General features: G+C 42.1%; 1 protein-coding gene across 1 annotated transcript in view; it reads left to right on the top strand.

Moving 5' to 3' along the window:
- The first annotated feature begins 9832 nt into the window (after positions 1–9832).
- The window catches only part of LOC139176520 (involucrin-like), a 28589-nt gene continuing 15872 nt past the window's right edge, over positions 9833–22549 (top strand). Inside the window, exons 1-10 of the mRNA XM_070768839.1 lie at positions 9833–10066; positions 12407–12532; positions 15067–15137; positions 15599–15623; positions 17254–17324; positions 17779–17803; positions 19670–19740; positions 20159–20183; positions 21837–21907; positions 22363–22387. Of these exons, the coding sequence (XP_070624940.1) occupies positions 10042–10066; positions 12407–12532; positions 15067–15137; positions 15599–15623; positions 17254–17324; positions 17779–17803; positions 19670–19740; positions 20159–20183; positions 21837–21907; positions 22363–22387 (535 nt within the window). The 5' untranslated portion in view covers positions 9833–10041. The remainder of the gene's footprint in view (positions 10067–12406; positions 12533–15066; positions 15138–15598; positions 15624–17253; positions 17325–17778; positions 17804–19669; positions 19741–20158; positions 20184–21836; positions 21908–22362; positions 22388–22549) is intronic.

The following is a 22549-nucleotide window of genomic DNA, read 5'->3' as shown; positions in this document are numbered from 1 at the left end:
ACACTGAGTAAACCAGAAGGGAAAGAGACACGTGTACCCCAGTGTTCATTGCAGCACTGTTTATAATAGCCAGGACATGGAAGCAACCTAGATGTCCATCAGCAGATGAATGGATAAGAAAGCTGTGGTACATATACACAATGGAGTATTACTCAGCCATTAAAAAGAATACATTTGAATCAGTTCTAATGAGATGGATGAAACTGGAACCTATTATACAGAGTGAAGTAAGCCAGAAAGAAAAACACCAATACAGTATACTAACGCATATATGTGGAATTTAGAAAGATGGTAACAATAACCCTATGTATGAGACAGCAAAAGAGACACTATGTATAGTACAATCTTCTGGATTCTGTTGGAGAGGGAGAGGGTGGGAAGATTTGGGAGAATGGCGTTGAAACATGTACAATATCATGTATGAAACGAGTTGCCAGTCCAGGTTCAATGCAAAATACTGGATGCTTGGGGCTGGTGCACAGGGACGACCCAGAGGGATGGTATAGGGAGGGAGGAGGGAGGAGGGTTCAGGATGGGGAAACATGTATACCTGTGGCCGTCTATTTTGATGTTTGGCAAAACTAATACAATATTGTAAAGTTTAAAAATAAAATAAAATTTAAAAAAAAAGAATAAAGAAAAATGTACAGATCAGATCAGATCAGATCAGTCACTCAGTCGTGTCTGAATCTTTGTGACCCCATGCATCACAGCACACCAGGCCTCCCTGTCCAACACCAACTCCCAGAGTTCCCTGAGACTCACGTCCATCGAGTCAGTGATTCCACCCAGGCACCTCATCCTCTGGTGTTCCCTTCTCCCCTTGCCCCCAATCCCTCCCAGCATTAGAGTCTTTTCCAATGAGTCAACTCTTCACATGAGGTGGCCAAAGTACTGGAGTTTCAGCTTTAGCATCATTCCTTCCAAAGAAATCCCAGGGCTGATCTCCTTCAGAATGGACTATTTGGATCTCCTTGCAGTCCAAGGGACTCTCAAGAGTCTTCTCCAACACCACAGTTCAAAAGCATCAATTCTTTGGCGCTCAGCCTTCTTCATAGTCCAACTCTCACATACATACATGACCACAGGAAAAACCATAGCCTTGAGTAGACGGACCTTTGTTGGCAAAGTAATGTCTCTGCTTTTGAATATGCTATCTAGGTTGGTTGTAACTTTCCTTCCAAGAAGTAAGAGTTTTTTAATTTCATGGCTGCAGTCACAATCTGCAGTGATTTTGGAGCCCAGAAAAATAAAGTCTGACACTGTTTCCACCGTTTCCCCATCTATTTCCCATGAAGTGAAGGGACCGGATGCCATGATCTTCATTTTCTGAATGTTGAGCTTTCAGCCAACATTTTCACTCTCCACTTTCACATTCATCAAGAGGCTTTTGAGTTCCTCTTCACTTTCTGCCATAAGGGTGGTGTCATCTGCATATGTGACGTTACAATATTTCTCCCAGCAATCTTGATTCCAGCTTGTGTTTCTTCCAGTCCAGTGTTTCTGATGATGTTCTCTGCATATAAGTTAAATAAACAGGGTGACAATATACAGCCTTGACGTACTCCTTTTCCTATTTGGAACCAGTCTGTTGTTCCATGTCCAGTTCTAACTGTTGCTTCCTGACCTGCACACAAATTTCTCAAGAGGCAGATCAGGTTGTCTGGTATTCCCATCTCTTTCAGAATTTTCCAAAGTTTATTGTGATCCACACAGTCAGAGGCTTTATCATAGTCAATAAAGCAGAAATAGATGTTTTTCTGGAACTCTCTTGCTTTTTCCATGATCCAGTGGATGTTGGCAAATTGATCTCTCGTTCCTCTGCCTTTTCTAAAACCAGCTTGAACATCAGGAAGTTCACGGTTCACATATTGTTGAAGCCTGGCTTGGAGAATTTTGAGCATTTCTTCACTAGCGTGTGAGATGAGTGCAATTGTGAGGTAGTTTGAGCATTCTTTGGCATTGCCTTTCTTTGGGATTAGAATGAAAACTGACTTTTTCCAGTCCTGTGGCCACTGATGAGTTTTCGAAATTTTCTGGCATATTGAGTGCAGCACTTTCAGAGCATCATCTTTGAGGATTTGGAATAGCTCAACTGGAATTCATCACCTCCACTAGCTTTGTTCGTAGTGATGCTTTCTAAGGCCCACTTGACTTTACATTCCAGGATGTCTGGCTCTAGGTCAGTGATCACACCATCGTGATTATCTTGGTCGTGAAGATCTTTTTTGTACAGTTCTTCTGTGTATTCTTGCCATCTCTTCTTAATATCTTCTGCTTCTGTTAGGTCCATACCATTTCTGTCCTTTATCGAGCTCATCTTTGCATGAAATGTTCCTTTGGTATCTCTGATTTTCTTGAAGAGATCTCTAGTCTTTCCCATTCTGTTGTTTTCCTCTATTTCTTTCCATTGATCACTGAAGAATCTTTCTTATCTCTTCTTGCTATTCTTTGGAACTCTGCATTCAGATGCTTATATCTTTCCTTTTCTCCTTTGCTTTTCACTTCTCTTCTTTTCACAGCTATTTGTAAGGCCTCCCCAGACAGCCATTTTGCTTTTTTGCATTTCTTTTCCATGGGGATGGTCTTGATCCCTGTCTCCTGTACAATGTCATGAACCTCATTCTATCTATATATATTTGTGTATTTTAAAGGTCCTTATTTGATTTAATTTTAAAATAGAGCTTGCTATTGTTGATCATACAATCTTCCATGCATAGAAATAAATAGTTTGGCCTTAGAGAATTTTTTTCACAGCTTAATCACACAGAAAACTAAGTGACACCAGGGACTCATTCAGTATTAGAGCACTCAATAACAGACAAGTAACAAAGCAAATACCCTTAACATATATATATTTACTGGACAAGAGAAATAATGTCAGAAGACTTTCTCTACAGGGAATAAAAATCCTTTTATTATATTATTATATTTATTATATTATTATATTATGTTATATTATATGTTACATTCAAGTCACTCTTAAAGGAAATCAACGTCAAATACTCATTGGAATGACTGAAGTTCAAGTGCCAATATTTTATCCACCTGTTTTGAAGATCAGACTCATTGGAAAAGTCCCTGATGCTAGTAAAGATTGAAGACAAAAGGAGAAGAGGGCAGCAAAGGATGAGGTAGTTAGAGGTAGTTAGTTAGCATCACTGACTCAATGGACATGAATTTGAGCAGAGTCCAGAAACAGTGAAGGACAGGGAAGTCGGGCATACTGCAGTCCATGGGGTTGTGAAGAACTGGACATGACTTACTGACTGAACAACAACAGCAGTGTCACACAGTGATGGTTTTAGGTTTAAAAGTAAGATCAAGACATTTAATTACACTCATATCCAGCAGACTGTATTATACAGGAAATATTTTCAATGAGAAATAAGTGATGCCAGGTGCTCACTGATGGATTTAATTATGATACAAATACAATAATAAGTGAAGGACTACGAAACCTCGCATGCTGCAGTTCATGGAGTCCCAAAGAGTCCGACGTGACTTAGTGACTGAACAACAAGAAGAAACTGTATTTTAATAAGTTCTCATCAATTTTACCCTGGCTAATACGCTTGCAAATAGGAATAAGCACATGTCTGTATGTGTTCAGGGGTCTGGGTGTCTCAGGGGGATCCCAAGCTGATAGCAGTCTGGGATGACTTCTAGCCCCTCACATTGTTACCATTACAAGATTAGTCATTATAATATATACTCTAATATCATTGAGCAAAACATCCGAAAGATTTGATTTGTTGTCATTATCATATTTTTCCTTCATTAAAATGTACAATTGTAAAGTATGTATTAATAAAAAGGTATTATCAAGAATGCTGAGGGATTATTTTTACTGTTTCGTTTATTCAGAGGTTCTTCATGAATAAACCACAATGTAAAATGATTAGCAGTGCATGTCTACCAGATCAACAGATTTTCTTTTGTTTATTTTTCCCTTTCTATCAAGAGTAAAAAAGCAAGAACTAGGGCTTTATGAAAAGGGCTTTAACAGTCCCCACAGTTTGTATAAACTTCAGACATTTGTAAAAACTAATTTGTCTTGGAGTACAGTTGCTTTACAATGTTGTGTTAGTTTCTGCTGCACACCACAGTGAATCAGTTACATATATACACTCATTTTCGACTCTCTCTCTCTCTCTATATATATATATATATATATCAATTATAGAGTATTGACAGAGGAACCTGATGGATTACAGTCAATGGGGTCACAAAGATTTGGGCACAACTGATTGACTAAGCACAGCACATAGAGTATTGAAGAGAGTCCCCTGTGTTGTAGAGTAGAGCCTTATTAGTTGTCTACTTTGTATATAACAGTGTGTAAATATAAATCCCAATCTCCCAATTTATTCCAGACACTTTTTCTTGATCTCCTTATTCTTTGACAATCTACTTTAGAAGGTGTGTCAATTCCTTGTCTACCATGATGACCTGTGAACATTTTACAACCCAGGAATGTCTTTCTCGAGAACCTGTGAGCCCGCCTTCCCCAAAGTGATCATCTGAAAAATGGGTCCCTTTATCCCAGTCTGTGTGGAAAGGTGGAAGCTTCATTTCCACAACTGCCAATGACTAAGCACAAATGGGAACTTTGAGGCTGAGGGCCTGTGTTATGTTCTCATTAGCTCACTCAGTGTTTACAAATCCCCCTATCCCAGTCACTTGTTTCAGGGGAGTTGAGTTCAATCTTTCTCCTTGCAATAGTCTTGACCTTTATCACAATGTCTTGAAAAAAGTTTTCCTTGCCTAGTTAACTCTTTCCAGTGCAATGTTTTTGGGAGGATCTGTGGCTCCTTTCTATGAACTAAATAGCTAAAGAAAACTCTTTACTCTCAAAATCCATAATGATATGTGCTTCAGTCAGTTAGGGGTGTTGTAACAGAATACCTTGGATGAGGGTGCTTATACAATAATTATTTGTTTCTCATAGTCTAAAGGTTGAGAGTCAAGGTCAGGATTCAGCAAGGTCAGGTTCTGGTGAATGTGTCTTCCTTAGATTTTGCCGCCTTCTCATTTATCTTCATGTGGCACAAAGAGAGAAAGGATGAGCTCTATTCCTCTTTTTAGAAAGATGGTAATGTCATGGAGACTCCCCCCTCATAATGTAATTACCTCCCAAAGGCCCCACCTCCTGGGACCATCTCACTGGAGGTTAGGGTTTCTACATATAAATTTATGTGGGGACACAGAGGTTTAGTCCATAACAAGAATAGCTCACACTACTTATAGTCAGCAGAATTTAGTTAGGGTGTTCGAGGTACTATGCACTTAACAGAGTGATATTCTCTAAGTTGGTCCCGTTTCCTTGTTTTACATAATTTATCCTGTTTAATTATTATAAATATTCACCAACTTTTATAAATAGTTCTTGAATCAACTATAGGAAAACTTTCAAAAAGTCCAATATGTTGCTTGGTCAAAGAAATACAAATATACTTGGCAAATTGGAGCTGTATTAAAACTCAGTGAATTCTCCACCATTGAAATCATTAATAGGACATAACAAATTTAATCACAAATTCTTGTAAAGTTCTTTAACTAACATGAATTGAACGTGCCCCTCTTTTCTCAGAAAACAACTGCAAGTTCATTATCTGATGAATAGACACATTGTAAATGACATTTGTTAAAATGACTTAATCATTGATATACCATCATTATCACTTCCAAAATGTTTTCAGGTTTTTGAGACATAAATTATCACATGTGTTTTAGAAAATACTCAGTTCCATTTATGACTGTATCAGGATATTTCTACTCTATATCATTTCTGGGAGGAAATTTCTATCATTACCCTAAAAAATTAATTAGTTCATTTTGACAAACATCTTTAGAAATATTTAGAATTGTTTAATAGAAAAGTTGTCTTTAAACACCTGCTGTTATTTTCCTATTTATTAAAATATTTTTAAAGGTGTACTTGGCCCTTAATAAAAATATTAGTCATAACATCCCTCCCCTTTTCCTTCTCACAACCAAAATAACAAAAATATTTAAATTACTGATGTTTTTGAAAATAAATGTCTTCATGATATAAGTAAAAGTAACCATAATAAAAAGACACTGATGGGACTTCCTTTGTGGCCCAGGGGTTCAGAATCTGCCTGCCAGTGCAGGGGACATGTATCTGATCCCTGGTCTAGGAAGATCCCACATGCCGCTGAGCAACTAGCCAGTGGACCACAGCTACTGACCCAGGGCTCTGGAGCCAGTGAGTTACAGCTACTGAAGCCTGTGCACCTAGAGCCTGTGCTCCACAACAAGAGAGAAGTCCCTACTCAGGACAGCTAGAGAGAAGACAAGCATGACAAGGAAGACCTAGCACAGACAAAAAACAAATAAACAAAAATAAAAAAAACTTAAAGATAGTGATAAATTGAAAACATGCTTGCAACACACGACAAAAACGTTCATTTTTGTGAGAAGAATTTACAGGGGTCCAAATAAAGAGTACAAGTAGATACATTAGGTATGAAACTTAATTTTGTTTATAAGATTAAATCTTAGGCTTTGTTTCTTCTAGGGAAGTCTGGGGACTTGGCAAGAGTAGAAATGGGTGGAGGAGACTGTACTAGGGGTGGGGTGGGCCCACAGTCAATATTGTAAGACCTTCAGTGGGACCCTTAGCCTAGGGTTAGAGGTCATGCTCCACCAACAGGAAACCTGTCAGCAGTCCTCGCCAGAGTTTGATGAGTCTGGGACAGAAGCCTTCTCCATACTCTATCCAGGCCCTCTGGCCTCAAGGCAGGCAGGTGGATGGCGGCCCAGAACAGTTTGGGGACTGTGTCCCACAGAGTCCCAGAGCCCTCACCACTGGTGCCCACAGGCCAGATCAAGGCCACAAAGCAGCCGAAGTGAAAGTGAAATTGGCTCAATCTTGTCTGACTCTTTGCGACCCCATGGACCATAGAGGCCATGGTGTTCTCCAGGCCAGAATGCTGGATTGGGTAGCCTTTCCCTTCTCCAGGGGTTCTTCCCAACACAAAGCAGTGAACCTCTCCCCAGTCCCTGCCTCCATGACCTATAAGCTGCAGAGGACGATATGGGCATGGTCCCCAGAGCCCTAGGCAGCTGGAGGATATGACCCTGGCTACTAAGGGAAGAGTTTCCCAGCTCCTGTTTCTCCATTCACATTTCCACACTTGGTCCAGCATTGATCGGTTGTCCACCCCCAGGAGGTGGCAGGAGGTTAGGTTGGTGTGCAAGGATCTTACACATCATTTCAGGCTCGCCTCTGTGGTTGGGACCTCTGTCAAAAAGAGTAATTGCTGTGAACTAAAGATTAACCCAGTTGGAAGTTGCTACAAGTGTGTCTCTGCAGCTTAAATGAACAGCCTGAGTCCCAGCTGGGTCCTGGGCGCCAGGGGCCCAGAGAAATGAAAGTTGTGTGGGAGCTGGGACTTGGCTCTGAGGTGCTGCCAGCTGAGACCTGCCCCCTCAGCCAGGGCCAGGCACTGGATGGAGGACCCTGACTGGGTGCCGGATACCCTGCCTGCCCAGGACCCCCTCCTCCTGGTCTGGGCCTGGAGCCCAGAGGTAGATGGTGGTGCCTGGGACCTGATGCTTTCTTGTCAGAACTGAGAGTAGCGTTTGTTTTGGGGGGAGGTTTACAGCAACATTAGTGCTGTACAAAAAGGATCTTCATGACCCAGATAATCACTATGGTGTCATCACTCACCGAGAGCCAGATATCCTGGAATGTGAAGTTAAGTGACCCTTAGAAAGCATCACTACAAACAAAGCTAATGGAGTTGATGGGATTCCAGTTGAGTTATTTCAAATCCTGAAAGATGATGCTGTGAAAGTGCTGCACTCAATATGTCAGCAAATTTGGAAAACTCAGCAGTGGCCACAGGACTGTAAAACGTCAGTTTTCATTCCAATCCCAAAGAAAGGCAATGCCAAAGAATGCTCAAACTACCGCACAGTTGCACTCATCTCACACGCTAGTAAAGTAATGCTCAAAATTCTCCAAGCCAGGCTTCAGCAATACATTAACCTTGAACTTCCAGATGTTCAAGCTCGTTTTAAAAAAGGCAGGGGAACCAGAGATCAAATTGCCAACATCTGCTGGATCATCAAAAAAGCAAGAGAGCTCCAGAAAAACATCTGTTTCTACTTTATTGACTATGCCAAAGCCTTTGACTGTGTGGATCACAATAAACTGTGGAAAATTCTGAAAGAGATGGGAATACCAGACCACCTGATCTGCCTCTTGAGAAATCTGTATGCAGGTCAGGAAGCAACAGTTAAAACTGTACAAGGAACAACAGACTGGTTCCAAATAGGAAACCAAGTACGTCAAGGCTATATACTGTCACCCTGCTTATTTAACTTATATGGAGAGTACATCATGAGAAATGCTGGGCTAGAAGAACACAAGCTGGAATCAAGATTGCTGGGAGAAATATCAATAACTTCAGATATGCAGATGACACCACCATTATGGCAGAAATTGAAGAGGAACTAAAAAGACTCTTGATGAAGGTGAAAGAGGAGAGTGAAAAAGTTGGCTTAAAACTCAACATTCAGAAAACTCAGGTCATGGCATCCGGTCCCATCACTTCATGGGAAATAGATGGGGAAACAGTGGAAACAGTGTCAGACTTTATTTTTGGGGGCTCCAAAATCACTGCAGATGGTGACTGCAGCCATGAAATTAAAAGACGCTTACTCCTTGGAAGAAAAGTTATGACCAACCTACATAGCATATTGAAAAGCAGAGACATTACTTTGCCAACAGAGGTCCGTTTATTCAAGGCTATGGTTTTTCCAGTGGTTATGTATGGATGTGAGAGTTGGCCTGTGAAGAAAGCTGAGTGCAGAAGAATTGATGCTTTTGAACTGTGGTGTTGGAGAAGACTCTTGAGAGTCCCTTGGACTGCAAGCAGATCCAACAAGTCCATTCTGAAGGAGATCCGCCCTGGAATTTCTTTGGAAGGAATGATGCTAAAGCTGAAACTCCAATACTCTGGTCACCTCATGTGAAGAGTTCACTCATTGGAAAAGACTCTGATGCTGGGAGGGTTTGGGGGCAGGAGGAGAAGGGGACGATAGAGGATGAGATTACTGGATGGCATCACTGACTCGATGCACGTGAGTCTGAGTGAACTCCGGGAGTTGGTGATGGACAAGAGGGCCTGGCATGCTGTGATTCATGGGGTCTCAAAAAGTCGGATGCGACTGAGGGACTGAACTGTACTGACTGAGGGCTTCCCTCATAGCTCCATCGGTAAAGAACCTGTCTGCAGTGCAGGGAACCTGGGTTTGATTCTTGGGTTGGGAAGGTCCCCTGAAGAAGGAAATGGCAACCCACTCCAGTACTCTTGCCTGGAGAATCCCATGGACAGAGGATCCAGGCAGGATACAGTCCATGGGGCTGCAAGAGTCAGACTTGACTCAGTGACTAAACCACCACCACCACCAGAAGAACATCGTGACCTGACCATGACCTGACCTCAAGAACAAAGACTCTGACCCCAGAAGTAAACAGGCCACTCCCTCAGCTTTCCTAGAAAAGCACTTTGCTGACATTTTTCTGGGTGCTCAGCTTTTTTTGTTTGTCTGTCTTTTCTCCTTGTGTGGCCCTGAGGTAAGGCTTTCTCTCCTCACTGTGTTAGGAGCACAAACTTGTGATTAGTACCGAGATGATATTCTAATCAAGAATAGAATCTCTTTTTATTCACAATGTGTTAGATTTGTCCCTCCTCACCCCAAAATGGTCACTATCAGCTATGCTTGGGGACAGAACATTTTCACTCATACAAATTATTTTCATAATCAGAGAGGAATATCTGAACTTGAGATTCAATTTTTGAAATAAAATGTTTACTCTGAAAAGCCAAACTTGTCCATATAATGACAGTAGCAGTTGGACAGTGGTAGTTGGTCTCATCCTGTGCAGAGTCCAGTCAATTCTGAAAGTTCTGTGATGTGTGGTCACCATGGTAATGTGGTGATACACATTCCACATTCAGTGTGTTTGCGAGCTGAGAGCTTCATGTATGGTGGCAAAGAGAAATGGGTAACCTGAATTGTTTGGGAGGTAGGTTCCCACTGCTCCTCTGAACGTTGTTCCTTCAAATGGGCTGGTTAACCTTTACTGATGAATTTTCCTCATCTTTTTTTTATTATTTTTCTTTTCCATCACTCTAATTTATATACAGAGTTATAACTGTGTTTTATAGTTTTGTATTATTCCTTAAATTATATTTTGATTCTACTGTCAGCTGGCTGCCTTAAATATCTTCCTAGATTTCCAATTTCCCAATGCCAGTTTTGTACACCAGAGAACAGATGGAAAGAACTAACAGAGGAGAACCATGATGTCTCCCCAACATCAGACATTATAGTAAAAGGGAATTACATCTCAACTCTTCTCAAATGTTGCTGCCCAAATCTACAAACACTAGCAGTGTAAATCTAGAGACTTAAAAAGGAAAGAAACTGGGATTTACTGGTGGGATTCCCATGGGTGGATGTGGGCTGGATCATTGTTTGGCTGTTGCCAAGGAGTTTAGTGAGATGGCATAGTGTTGTTGGGTTAGTAGGAAGAACATTTGGTCACTGAGGGAAGGAGAGCTTGTCTGTTGATCCTCAAGGAGAATCTGGGTCTCCAGGCTGTGAGGATGGAGATGATTTTCAAAAAGAATATGGGGCTCTGTAGTCTTCTACTACAGGGTCTAGAGCATGATGAGAAGTTGATAGAGTCAGAATTTTAGTGGGGAAAGTTTGAACTCCTGCCCATTCTTAGCTATCACTTGGTCCAGGCTGGTCAAATAAGTGTTCAGATCAGTTGTGAGACTTTGAGCATCTCAGACTTAGTTAAGACACCAAAGGCCAGCACAGATGGCCACCTCCCCAGTTAACTCACATTAAGTGCTCATCCAGACTTGGTCAAGTTAAAAGGAAGCTAATTCTTGGTAGAGCCATCATGTGGCCTTTGGTTTAGAAGGTTCTGAGCTCTGAGCCAACTTGTTGGCCAAACAGACCACTGGTCACTTAGCAAGGTGAACTGGGTTTTGGGAAGGCTACTCGTGAGATGATTGAGTGTGTGAAGAAGCTTTGGAGGATGGACAGAGTTGGAATCCTGTGGTCTTTCTGAGAAGCTTTGCTCAGAGGAAACTTGTATTTTGGATCAGGAACTGAAACATAGAGATGAGTGGTAGAAGGAGGATTTGAGCTCTTTGTAAGGCTGAGGCATCTTCTTCAGGGCATCAGCTCTCATCCCCAGAAAACTAGGGGCAGGATAATTTGAGTTGGAGGTAGGGTTGAGCTCCTGGGTAAGGGGTTTTAGCACAGGTCTCAGGGGTGCAGGCATCTGTGTCCTCAGGGAACCATGTACAATCCTGTCCCAGATCCACTATTTATCATTGTGTGACCCTTGGAAAATCACTTCATCTCTCTAAATTTCAACACCGTCTAATGTAACTTATGGATTACAGCCCACACTTTATCCACCCTTCCTCTTGAACAGGGCTGGATGTCAGAAGAGGTGATAATAGATACTCTCCATGAGCTACAAAACCTTGTTTCTGTGAAAAAGCTGAAGAATAAGCTTCCATCCCCACTTTTTGGAGCCATCCAAATGCCCTCTCTGCTTTCAACCACTACTGAAGGTCCATCTTATTCTTGCCATCATTCAAGGTTGAACACTTACAGAGGCATTATGAAGCCCCAGTCCTTTACTTTTCTATTTATTTATTTGTCTATCTATCATTTATTTGGCTGCATCGGGTCCTAGTTGTGGCACAAGGGATCTTCATCACATTGTGCAGATCTTTCATTGCAGGGCACTGACTCTTCAGTTGTGGTGCTTGAGCTCAGTAGTTGCAACATGTGGGCTTAACTGCTCAGAGGCATGTGGACTGGAGTTTGCCAACCAGAAATCAAACCCCATCCCCTGCATTGTGAGGCAGATTCTTACCCACTGGACTGCCCGGGAAGTCCCTCCTTTATTTTTCTAATATTTTACCTGTACTTAATCATTCTTGGCCTCATAGCTCTAAAAATAGGGCATGTTAACATTTTTCTCACTCAGGACAGGGAACTGAGGCAAAGAGGGATCCATATGTCTTTCCCAAGTACCTGCTTCTCCTAAATGTGATTTGAATCCAGTCCGTCAGTCATGGTCACCATGCTCTGCTGAGCTTCTAGGTCTCAGTTAAATAGAGATGTTTGCACACACAGCCAGTCTGTTGGATGTTTTCAGTGCACATCAAACTGCAGATCTTCCTAAGTCCACTTTGAATTCAGGAAGCCTTGCTAGGCATCTGGTGAGGAAGGGGACCAGAGGACTGAATTGTGGATCAATTATTATTAGCTCCCGGGTGGTCCTCTGCCAGCAAGATGTCGACAGCTCTCACCATTATAATGCATTTCACAGGAGGTCTCATCCAGAAGGCGAAAAGAAACATCCCTCGGATGTCAAGAACATCAAGAACCAGCTGGATGAAGAGAGTTTGTTGTTGGCCACATAATAGGGTGCACCCTATAAGTGACTCGACTGAAGGTACCGTGGAAATTTTCTCATTAAGTTCATTCAAGAATGATTATTGTAGTATGTTCAGGGCTTCATATTTAAGAAAGCAAACAGAAATGTTAAGCAATGTTCTTTTATTTCATGTGTTCAAATTGAAACTATATCAGTTGGTACTGCTTTAACTATGAAAGGAAAGATGCATTCTAAATTCAGCATTTGGTTCATGCTTAAAAGTGAAGATTGTCTCTAGCTATGGTTTGGACATTAGCTAAATTTTTAACACTAGGTGTGATGTGTTCCCCCCTGAAGTCATGTTTCAAGATATCTTTAAATTATTAGACTTTATTTAAAGCAGGATTACATTGACATAAAAGTTGTATGGATTATACAGAAAATGCCAATATCATATCATTTCAGTTTCAGTTATCAAATTCTACTCACAGACAACATATGTGTGGTACATTTTTTTACAATTAGTGACAAAATATATTTTTAGTAATTCAAAGTCTAACATATTAGTTCACCTAACATTCACACTTTGTATTGTTATATTCAGTGATATTTTAAATATGCACATTTAAATTATAGTACCATACAGAAATCTGCACACTAATGTTCACAGTGTATTATTAGTATTTAAATACTAGAAACAACCCAAAGACCATCATGTGATAAATGGATAAATGAATTGTGATATGTACTCAGAATGGAATAATATCCTGCCATAAAAACGAATTAAAGATTGAAATATGCTACAAAATGGGTGGACAATTTAACACAAAAATTTATTATAGTTAGTGAAATAAGGCAGGCACAGAAAGACACATATTGTATGATTCCACTGGTTTAAGGTACACAGAATAGGCTAACTCATGGAAGCTGGAAATAGAAATTACCAAAGCAAGGAGGCAACGGAGAAGGTGGATTATGACTTAATGAGTACAGAGGTTATATTGGATCTGATGAAAAAGATGTAGATGGTGTTGATAGGTACACTAAATTGTGAATGCAGAAAAATCAAGATTGCCGGGAGAAATATCAGTAACCTCAGATATGCAGATGAGACCACCCTTATGGCAGAAACTGAAGAAGAACTAAAGAGCCTCTTGAGGAAAGTGAAAGAGGAGAGTGAAAAAGTTGGCTGAAGGCTCAACATCGAGAACTAAGATCATGGCATCTGGTCCCAGTACTTCATGGCAAATAGATGGGGAAACAGTGGCTGACTTTATTTTTCTGGGCTCCAAAATCACTGCAGATGGTGATTGCAGTCATGAAATTAAAAGACGCTTACTCCTTGGAAGGAGTTATGACCAACCTAGACAGCATATCAAAAAGCAGAGACATTACTTTGTCAACAAAGGTCCGTCTAGTCAAGGCTATGCTTTTTCCGGTAGTAATGTATGGATGTGATAGTTGGACTATAAAGAAAGCTGAGCACCAAAGAATTGATGCTTTTGAACTGCACTGTTGGAGAAGACTCTAGAGAGTCCCTTGGACTGCAAGGAGATCCAACCATTCCAACCTAAAAGAGATCAGTCCTGGGTGTTCATTGGAAGGATTGATGTTGATGCAGAAACTCCAATACTTTGGCCACCTGATGTGAAGAGCTGAGTCATTTGAAAAGACCCTGATGCTGGGAAAGATTGAGGGCAGGAGGAGATGTGGATGACAGAAGATGAGACGGTTGGATGGCATCACCGACTCAATGGACATGGGTTTGGGTGGGCTCTGGGATTTGGTGATGGACAGGGAGGCCTGGTGTGCTGCGATTCATGGGGTCACAAATAGTCAGACATGACTGAGCAACTGAACTGAACTGATGGAACTTTTTAACTCTTAAAAATTATGAAAAGAATAAATACAATGTATTTTTGATGACAATGCTCAGTCGCTAAGTTACGTCTGTGAACCCACGGACAGAAGCACACCAGGCTTCCCTGTCTTTCACTATCTTCCTGAGTTTGCTCAAATTCATGTCCATTGAGTCGATAATGCTATCCAGACATCTCATCCTCTGTGGCCCCTTCTTTTCCTCCTGCCCTCAGTCTTTCCCAGCATCAGGGGCTTTTGGAGTGAGCCTGTTCTTTACATCAGGCAGCCAAAGTATTGAAGTTTCAGCATCAGTCCTTCCAATGAATATTCCTGATTGATTTTCTTTATGATTAACTGGTTTGATCTCCTTGCTGTCCAAGGAACTCACAAGAGTTTCTTCAGCACCACTATTCTAAAGCATTAATTCTTTGGCACTCAGCCTTCTTAATGGTCCAAGTCTCACAACTCTATATGACTACTGAAGCATAGTGTGATTTTTAGTGCTTCCCTCTGTCAGACCAAGTTTCAAGGCGATCAGGTTCCCCTTAGCCAGAAAGCTTAAGGCTCTCTGACTCATTTCTGAAACGTTCATCTCCTTTGCCTTCCTCCACCCAAGAGAAAGGTTGTCCAGCAGATTTCAGCCAACACTTATTAATCACCCACATCCACACACTCCCCCGATGTGTCCACATTAACAAGGTCTTCTCGATCAGCATCACAGATGTCCTGACAATTCCTCTATGTCCTCCTAGAGCTCCCTGAGGACCATCTTGAGGGGCTATCCGTTTCAAGGTTGGAGGAGGAGGCTCCGCCCAACTCCATAGTAAGTGCCTTCTATTCATCTGAGATAAAAGTGTTGCTTCATGACTTTATTTTCTAGCTGAATTCAGATAAAGGTTCAAAATACGCAAGACAGTTCATATAAACAGTTTTTAATTTGATGGATGAATTTCTCCCAGGAGATAACTTATTCAAAAGGATGGTTTTCAAAAATGACAACACAAATTAAAAACTGGAATCGGGAGCAGTTTCCTCAGCAGAAACTGTTCCTTCCTGAAATGAAAGTTTTAATTACTGGTGAAAATGAGCTGGAGACCTCTTTCAGGAGGAGCTCCAACCTCCTCTATTATTATGTTGGGGTGTCCTCTATTATTCTTTTGGGGCTACAGACTGAACAGCACATTCCCATTTGGTTTTCTGACAAGAAAAAGAGAACAAAAGACCTGAATACACAGTACTGAAGACACTGACATCCTCACACTGTTTTCTTCTTTCTAATTGCAGGCACGTGAACAAGCCAGTGAACATGGTAATTATTCAGGGATAATCCTTCTGATGAAAATAATCTAGTTGATGAAGGCGGCAATCTCTTGCCAGCTCTGTTTGGACAGTCGCCCTGATGCTGGATTCCTAAAAGGGGTGAAGGGAGGGGGTACAGATAAGAGACTGATCTCCCAGGAAGAAAATGTCTGTGCTCTGTGGTACGTGGACACAACTATATCATGTAGATGCGTGGGTTAGTGTCCCATGTGTGAGCCCATGCAGTGTGATTCTAAAGCTGTCTGTGTGTGTTTCCTCAGGAGATGTTTCCCTCTTATACAGCACAAGTCAACTGTGAACTTTCTAAACACTTCTTATCACACTGTGCACTGGCTATAGATTACCTAATTCTTTCCTCAACTCAGTTATTCCTCAAGTTTGGTTAATATTCATTTTGCTGGACTGGAGACAGTGCTGAGAAAAAATGGACCAAGCTATTGACCTCCGAAGTGGAAAAGGATAAACTGAGAACCTCGGGGTGGTCCCAGTGTGTCTGCCCTGGACCCCTGACCTGCACTTATCACTCAACCATGGGATCCTCAGTCATGGAGCAAGGGGGTCCCTGCATCTACGTTTATGCCTGGAGGTACTAGAGCTCCAGAGGTTCAGATTGTGCCCATCATTGTAAGATGGGCTCAGTGGTCATGGAACCCAGGGTAAACGTAGGTGGATTATCGCCAACATTGGCACAGTCATTATTGTGAAAGGCACCTTGGGATTCATATCCTCCTGGTCAATTCAAAGATCTGAAAGTTGTGTTCCCTTGTTTAGACAGTACAAGCCATATCTGTTGGTGCTAGTGTCATTGTTTAACCAAGAACAAAAGCAGATTGTCATCAGGGAGATATTTCTTTGTACTGGGTGACATTACCCTAAGCCTTACATTGGTTAAACCCTGTAGCACACTTTGAAGGGAAGGTGTCAAATAGATCTCACAGTGGAACTTGACACTCTGCTTGGTGACCTTGACTCTTGTTGTAAACCACTTGCACACCAGGGTCCAAGAAGGTCAACGTTTACCCCATGCTTTCTCTCCATGATGAACTGTCCCACGAAATGTATGGCTTCAATGAGTGTGAACAGACACTGACTCAGTGGACGTGCAAATATTGTTTGGACAATGAAGATTAGGAAGAAACATCACATGATAGATTATAGCTATTTGGCAAGGTAGGGGTTGAATTCAGTCCTCTAACAGAGATTGCTTTTAATCAAGAACAAAATCTCACAGAAAACTTAGTAAGTGCATCAGCTGAAACTGAATCCTAGGGAGGCAGTTATCTAGGAAGAAATCCTTTAGGATAGGGCTGGTTTTGCAGAAGATATAAACAGGCAGGAGTTTCATAAGTCTCTGTCAGTGAAAGGTGGCATGCATTTCAGTGTTTCTTTTTTCCCGAACTGTTATCACTAGTTAAAATACAGAAGTTTTGTTTCATTATTTCCTGCTCCTCTGATTTGCTCTTATTTATACAACAAAGAGGATGATTCAGCAGCAACTCAGTGCATAGTTACTAATGCCTTATGCATACACTCCACCCCATGCCCGTCCAATGAAAAAGACTCCTGAGAGGTTAGTGAGCACCTTACCTGTGTTCCTGTGCTGTTCTGTGTCCCTCCAGTTCCTCAAGAGGACATGGTGGTGGAACTGCCCCAGGACTGGGCTGAAGACGAGCCTCTGAGGACTGTGGACGTAAGTGCACCTTTCTTAACCGGGGCAAGGCTGCGGCTTCACTGCTTTATTTTCCTTTTAGTCGAACACAGGTATAGTAATCTGACAATTTACGTTACCACTGAGGCATGAGAATGCCTGGCTGGGAAAGTAGAGAGGATAAATCTATTATTAACACATTCCTGATTCAAAAGGACATTTAAATAAGACAGCGTCATTTACTACTCTAGGTACTTTGCTCAGCAGAAAGTGTTCTTTCTTGAAAAACAATTTGTAAACATTGGTCAAATTAAAACTGAGAGATCTTATGTGAAACAGACCAGTCTTCCCAACAGAAGACTGTCTGTTTTATTTTGGAGCCACTGAAATGAAGAGTGCTAGTTACGTGAGGACAAAAAAACAGATAACAGAAGACTTAGTGCAGAAAATTCAAGATGCTGAGACACTCACTCTGTTTTCTTCTCTGCAATCACAGGAATCTGGGGAAGCCTGTGAACACGGTAAATATTCAGGGATCATCATTCTGCTGAGGGACAATCCAACTGATAAAGGTGGGGTTCTCTGACTGGCTCTGGTTGGAGAGTGGCCCTGATGCTAGATTCCTACGTAGGGTGTGAGCTGTGGGTGCAGAGAAGAGACTGATCTCCCAGGAAAGAACAGTGTCTTTGTTCTATGGTACCTGGAAGCAACTACATCATTTAGATGTTGTGGGTTTGTGTGAATCAGGGTTGGGGGCCCTTGTGTGAGTCCAGGTGGTGTGATTCTGAAGTTCTGTGTCTGTGTGTGTTGCCTCTGGAGATGTTTCCCTGTTACACAGCACTAGTCAACTGTGAACTTTCTAAACACTTCTCACTACCACTGCACACTGGCCATACATTACCTGATTCTTTCCTCAACTCAGTCTTTCCTCAAAAGTGAAAGTGAAAGTCATTCAGTTTGTATTCAAATCTTTGCGGCCCCACGCACTAGAGTCCATGGAATTCTCCAGGCCAGAATCCTGGAGTGGGTAGTCTTTCCCTTCTCCAGGAGATCTTCCAAACCGAGGGATCAAACACAGGTCTCCAGCATTGCAGGCAGATTCTTCAACAACTGAGCTATCAGGGAACCCATTCCCCAAAATAGCTTAATATTAATTTTCCTCAGGTGAAGATGGCAATTGGACAAATGGCCCAAAATCTTAACCTCCTAGTGGAAAAGCCAAACTGAATACCTAGGGTTGATCCAAATTTGGCTCTTCTGAATGATTAAGCTGCTCCTACCAGTCAGCCACGTGATCCTTAGTCATGTGGAAAGGGGGTCCTGGCATCTATATCCATTCCTGGAGGTACTAGCAGGCCCAGGGGTCCAGATCGTGCCCATCATTATAATTATAAGGTGGGCACAGTGGTCAAAGAACCCAGGGTAACCATAGGTGGATTATCACCAACTTTGGCACAGTCATTATTGGGAAGAGAATCTCGGGACTCACATCCTCTTGGTAAAGTCACAGATTCTGAGTGTTGGGTGGCCTTTTGTAGAGTGTAAGCCATATGTGTTGGTGTTCCTGTCTTTGTTTACACAAGGACAAAAGCATATTATCATCAGAGGTGTATTTCATTGTACTGGGTAACATTACCATAACCTCACATTGATTAAACCCTGTAGTACACACTCGAGGGAAATGGTCAAATAAAGCTCACAGTGGAACATGATAGTCTAGTGACCATGACTCTTGTCGTAAATCTCATACACAGCTGGGTCAGAGACAGTCAGGTTCACTCCATGCTTCCTCTCCATAATGAACTGTCCCACTAAAAGTGTGACTTCTGTGAGTGTGAACTGCCACTGACTCAGTGGACTTGCAAACATTGTTTGGAAAATCAAGCCTGGAAAACAACATCGCATGATTAATAATAGCTATTTGGAAAGGTAGTATTGAATTTAGTCCTCTAACAAGAGTTTGCTTTTAATTGAGAATAAAGTCTCACAGACTTGGTAAGTACAATAGCTGAAACAGTGGATCCTGAGGATGCAGTGATCTAGGAAGTAATCCAGAAGATAGGTGTGATTTCCCAGAAGCTCTAACAGCCAGGAGGGACATGCGTCTCTGTCATTGAAAGCTGGCGTGCATTGTAATGTTTCGCTTTTCCCATTACTTTGGTTATCACCAGTTAAGTGCAGGCACTCTGTTTCATTGCCCTCCTGCTTGTCTCCTTTGTTGTACTTCATCCAGCAAAGAGGAGGGTTCAAGAGCAGCTCAGTCCCCAGTTACTAACCTCTCTGATGTACACATTCCACCCCATGTCCCATCAAACAAACAAACAAGAAACCTGAGATCTTTGGAAGTAGACTCTCCTCTGTCCTGATGGCCTTCTGTTTCCCTCTAGCTCCCCAGGAGCACCTCGTGGTGGAACTGCCCCAGGCCGAGGCTGAGGAATCACCTCTCCGACCCCTGGAGGTAAGCTCAACTGTCTGTGTCTCACAAAGATGCTTCTTCACTTCTTTATGTTTCATTCAGTGAAATACAGTTACAGTAATCTGACAATGTATATTAGCACTTATGTATGCAATTCCTTGCTGGTGACATATTGATGTTAATTCTGTTATCAACAGAGACTTGATTCAAAAGGACACTAAAAAATACCGTCAATTACTACTGTAGGTACTTTCCTCAGTAGAATTTTTTTCCACCTGGAAACTGAAAGATCTTAAGTGAAAGAGGGTCAACAAGGGTCCTCTCTGTTTTCTTTTGGAACGACTGATTTTTTTAAGAGTTTAGTAACCTGAGGAAAACAAAAAATAATATAATAAAAAGTTACTGCAGAGAACACATGGTGCTGGCAACCCTCACACTGTTCTCTTCTCTCTAATCACAGGCAGCCGGAGCAGCCAATGAACATGGTAAATATTCACCGACCCTCCCTCTGCTGAGGAACAATTTAGCTGATGATTCTGGGGCTCTCTTGCCAGCTAGCTTTCCAGAGTCACCCTGATGCTGGATTCCTATGGGGGGTGAGGACTTGGGGTCCAGAGAAGAGACTGATCGCCCAGAAAAGAACAATGTCAGTGTTCTATGGTACTTGGAAACAGCTACATCATTTAGAGACTGTGGGTTTCTGTGAATCAGGTTTGGGGGCCCATGTGTGGGCCCATGTGTTGTGATTCTGAAGCTCTATGTGTGTGTTTTTCCTCAGGCGATGTTTCCCTCTTACACAGCGCAAGTCAAACATGAACTGTCTAAACACTTCTCATCACCACTGGACATTGTCTATATATTACCTGACTCTTCCCTCAACTCAGCCATTCCTCAAGTTTGGTTAATATTCATTGTCCTCAAATGGAGATGGTGCTGAGAAAAACAGCCCAAGCTCTTGACGTCCTAAGTGGACAAGCCAAACTGGGAACCTATGGGTGGTCCCAGTGTGTCTGCTCTGGACCCCTGACCTGCACTTATCACTCAACCATGGGATCCTCAGTCATGGACCAAGGGGTTCCCTGCATCTACATTTATGCCTGGAGGTACTAGAGCTCCAGAGGTCCAGACTGTGCCCATCGTTGTAAGATGGGCTCAGTGGTCATGGAACCCATGGCAAACGTAGGTGGATTATCACCAACATTGGTACAGTCATTGCTGTGAAAGGCACCTTGGGATTCATATCCTCCTGGTCAATTCAAAGATCTGAAAGTTTTGTTCCCTTATTTAGACACTACAAGCCATATCTGCTGGTGCTAGTGTCATTGCTTAACCAAGAACAAAAGCAGATTGTCATCAGGGAGATATTTCTTTGTACTGGGTGACATTACCCTAAGCCTTACATTGGTTAAACCCTGTAGCACACTTTGAAGGGAAGGTGTCAAATAGATCTCACAGTGGAACTTGACACTCTGCTTGGTGACCTTGACTCTTGTTGTAAACCACTTGCACACCAGGGTCCAAGAAGGTCAACGTTTACCCCATGCTTTCTCTCCATGATGAACTGTCCCACGAAATGTATGGCTTCAATGAGTGTGAACAGACACTGACTCAGTGGATGTGCAAATATTGTTTGGACAATGAAGACTAGGAAGAAACATCACATGATAGATTATAGCTATTTGGCAAGGTAGGGGTTGAATTCAGTCCTCTAACAGAGATTGCTTTTAATCAAGAACAAAATCTCACAGAAAACTTAGTCAGTGCATCAGCTGAAACTGAATCCTGGGGAGGCAGTGATCTAGGCAGATATCCGTCAGGATAGGGCTGGTGTTGCAGAAGATATAAACTGGCAGGAGTTTCATGACTCTCTGTCAGTGAAAGGTGGCATGCATTTCAGTGTTTCTTTTTCCCCGAACTGTTATCACTAGTTAAAATACAGAAGTTTTGTTTCCTTATTTCCTGCTTCTCTGATTTGCTCTTATTTATACAAAAAAAGAGGATGATTCAGCAGCAGCTCAGTGCATAGTTACTAATGCCTTATCCATACACTCCACCCCAAGCCCTTCCAATAAAAAAAGGCTCCTGAGAGGTTAGTGAGCACTTTACCTGTGTCCCTGTGCTGTTCTGTGTCCCTCCAGTTCTTCAAGAGGACAGGGTGGTGGAGCTGCCCCAGGACTGGGCTGAAGACGAGCCTCTGAGCACTGTGGACGTAAGTGCACCTCTCTTAACTGGGGCAAGGCTGCGGCTTCACTGCTTTATTTTCCTTTTAGTCGAACACAGGTATAGTAATCTGACAATTTATGTTACCACTGAGGCATGAGAATCCTTGGCTGGGAAAGTAGAGGGGATAAATCTATTATTAACACAGTCCTGATTCAAAAGGACATTTAAATAAGACAGCATCATTTACTACTGTAGGTACTTTGCTCAGCAGAAAGTATTCTTTCTTGAAAAACAATTTGTAAACGTTGGTCAAATTAAAACTGAGAGATCTTATGTGAAACAGACCAGTCTTCCCAACAGAAGACTGGTCTGTTTTATTTTGGAGCCACTGAAATGAAGAGTGCTAGTTACGTAAGGACAAAAAAACAGATAACAGAAGACTTAGTGCAGAAAATTCAAGATGCTGAGACACTCACTCTGTTTTCTTCTCTGCAATCACAGGAATCTGGGGAAGCCTGTGAACACGGTAAATATTCAGGGATCATCATTCTGCTGAGGGACAATCCAACTGATAAAGGTGGGGTTCTCTGACTGGCTCTGGTTGGAGAGTGGCCCTGATGCTAGATTCCTACGTAGGGTGTGAGCTGTGGGTGCAGAGAAGAGACTGATCTCCCAGGAAAGAACAGTG

This window comes from Bos indicus, chromosome 16, assembly GCF_029378745.1.
Source record: "Bos indicus isolate NIAB-ARS_2022 breed Sahiwal x Tharparkar chromosome 16, NIAB-ARS_B.indTharparkar_mat_pri_1.0, whole genome shotgun sequence".
Taxonomy (NCBI): Eukaryota; Metazoa; Chordata; class Mammalia; order Artiodactyla; family Bovidae; genus Bos; species Bos indicus.
Note: the sequence above shows the minus strand (reverse complement) of the source record. Positions and strands in the feature narration are given on the sequence as shown.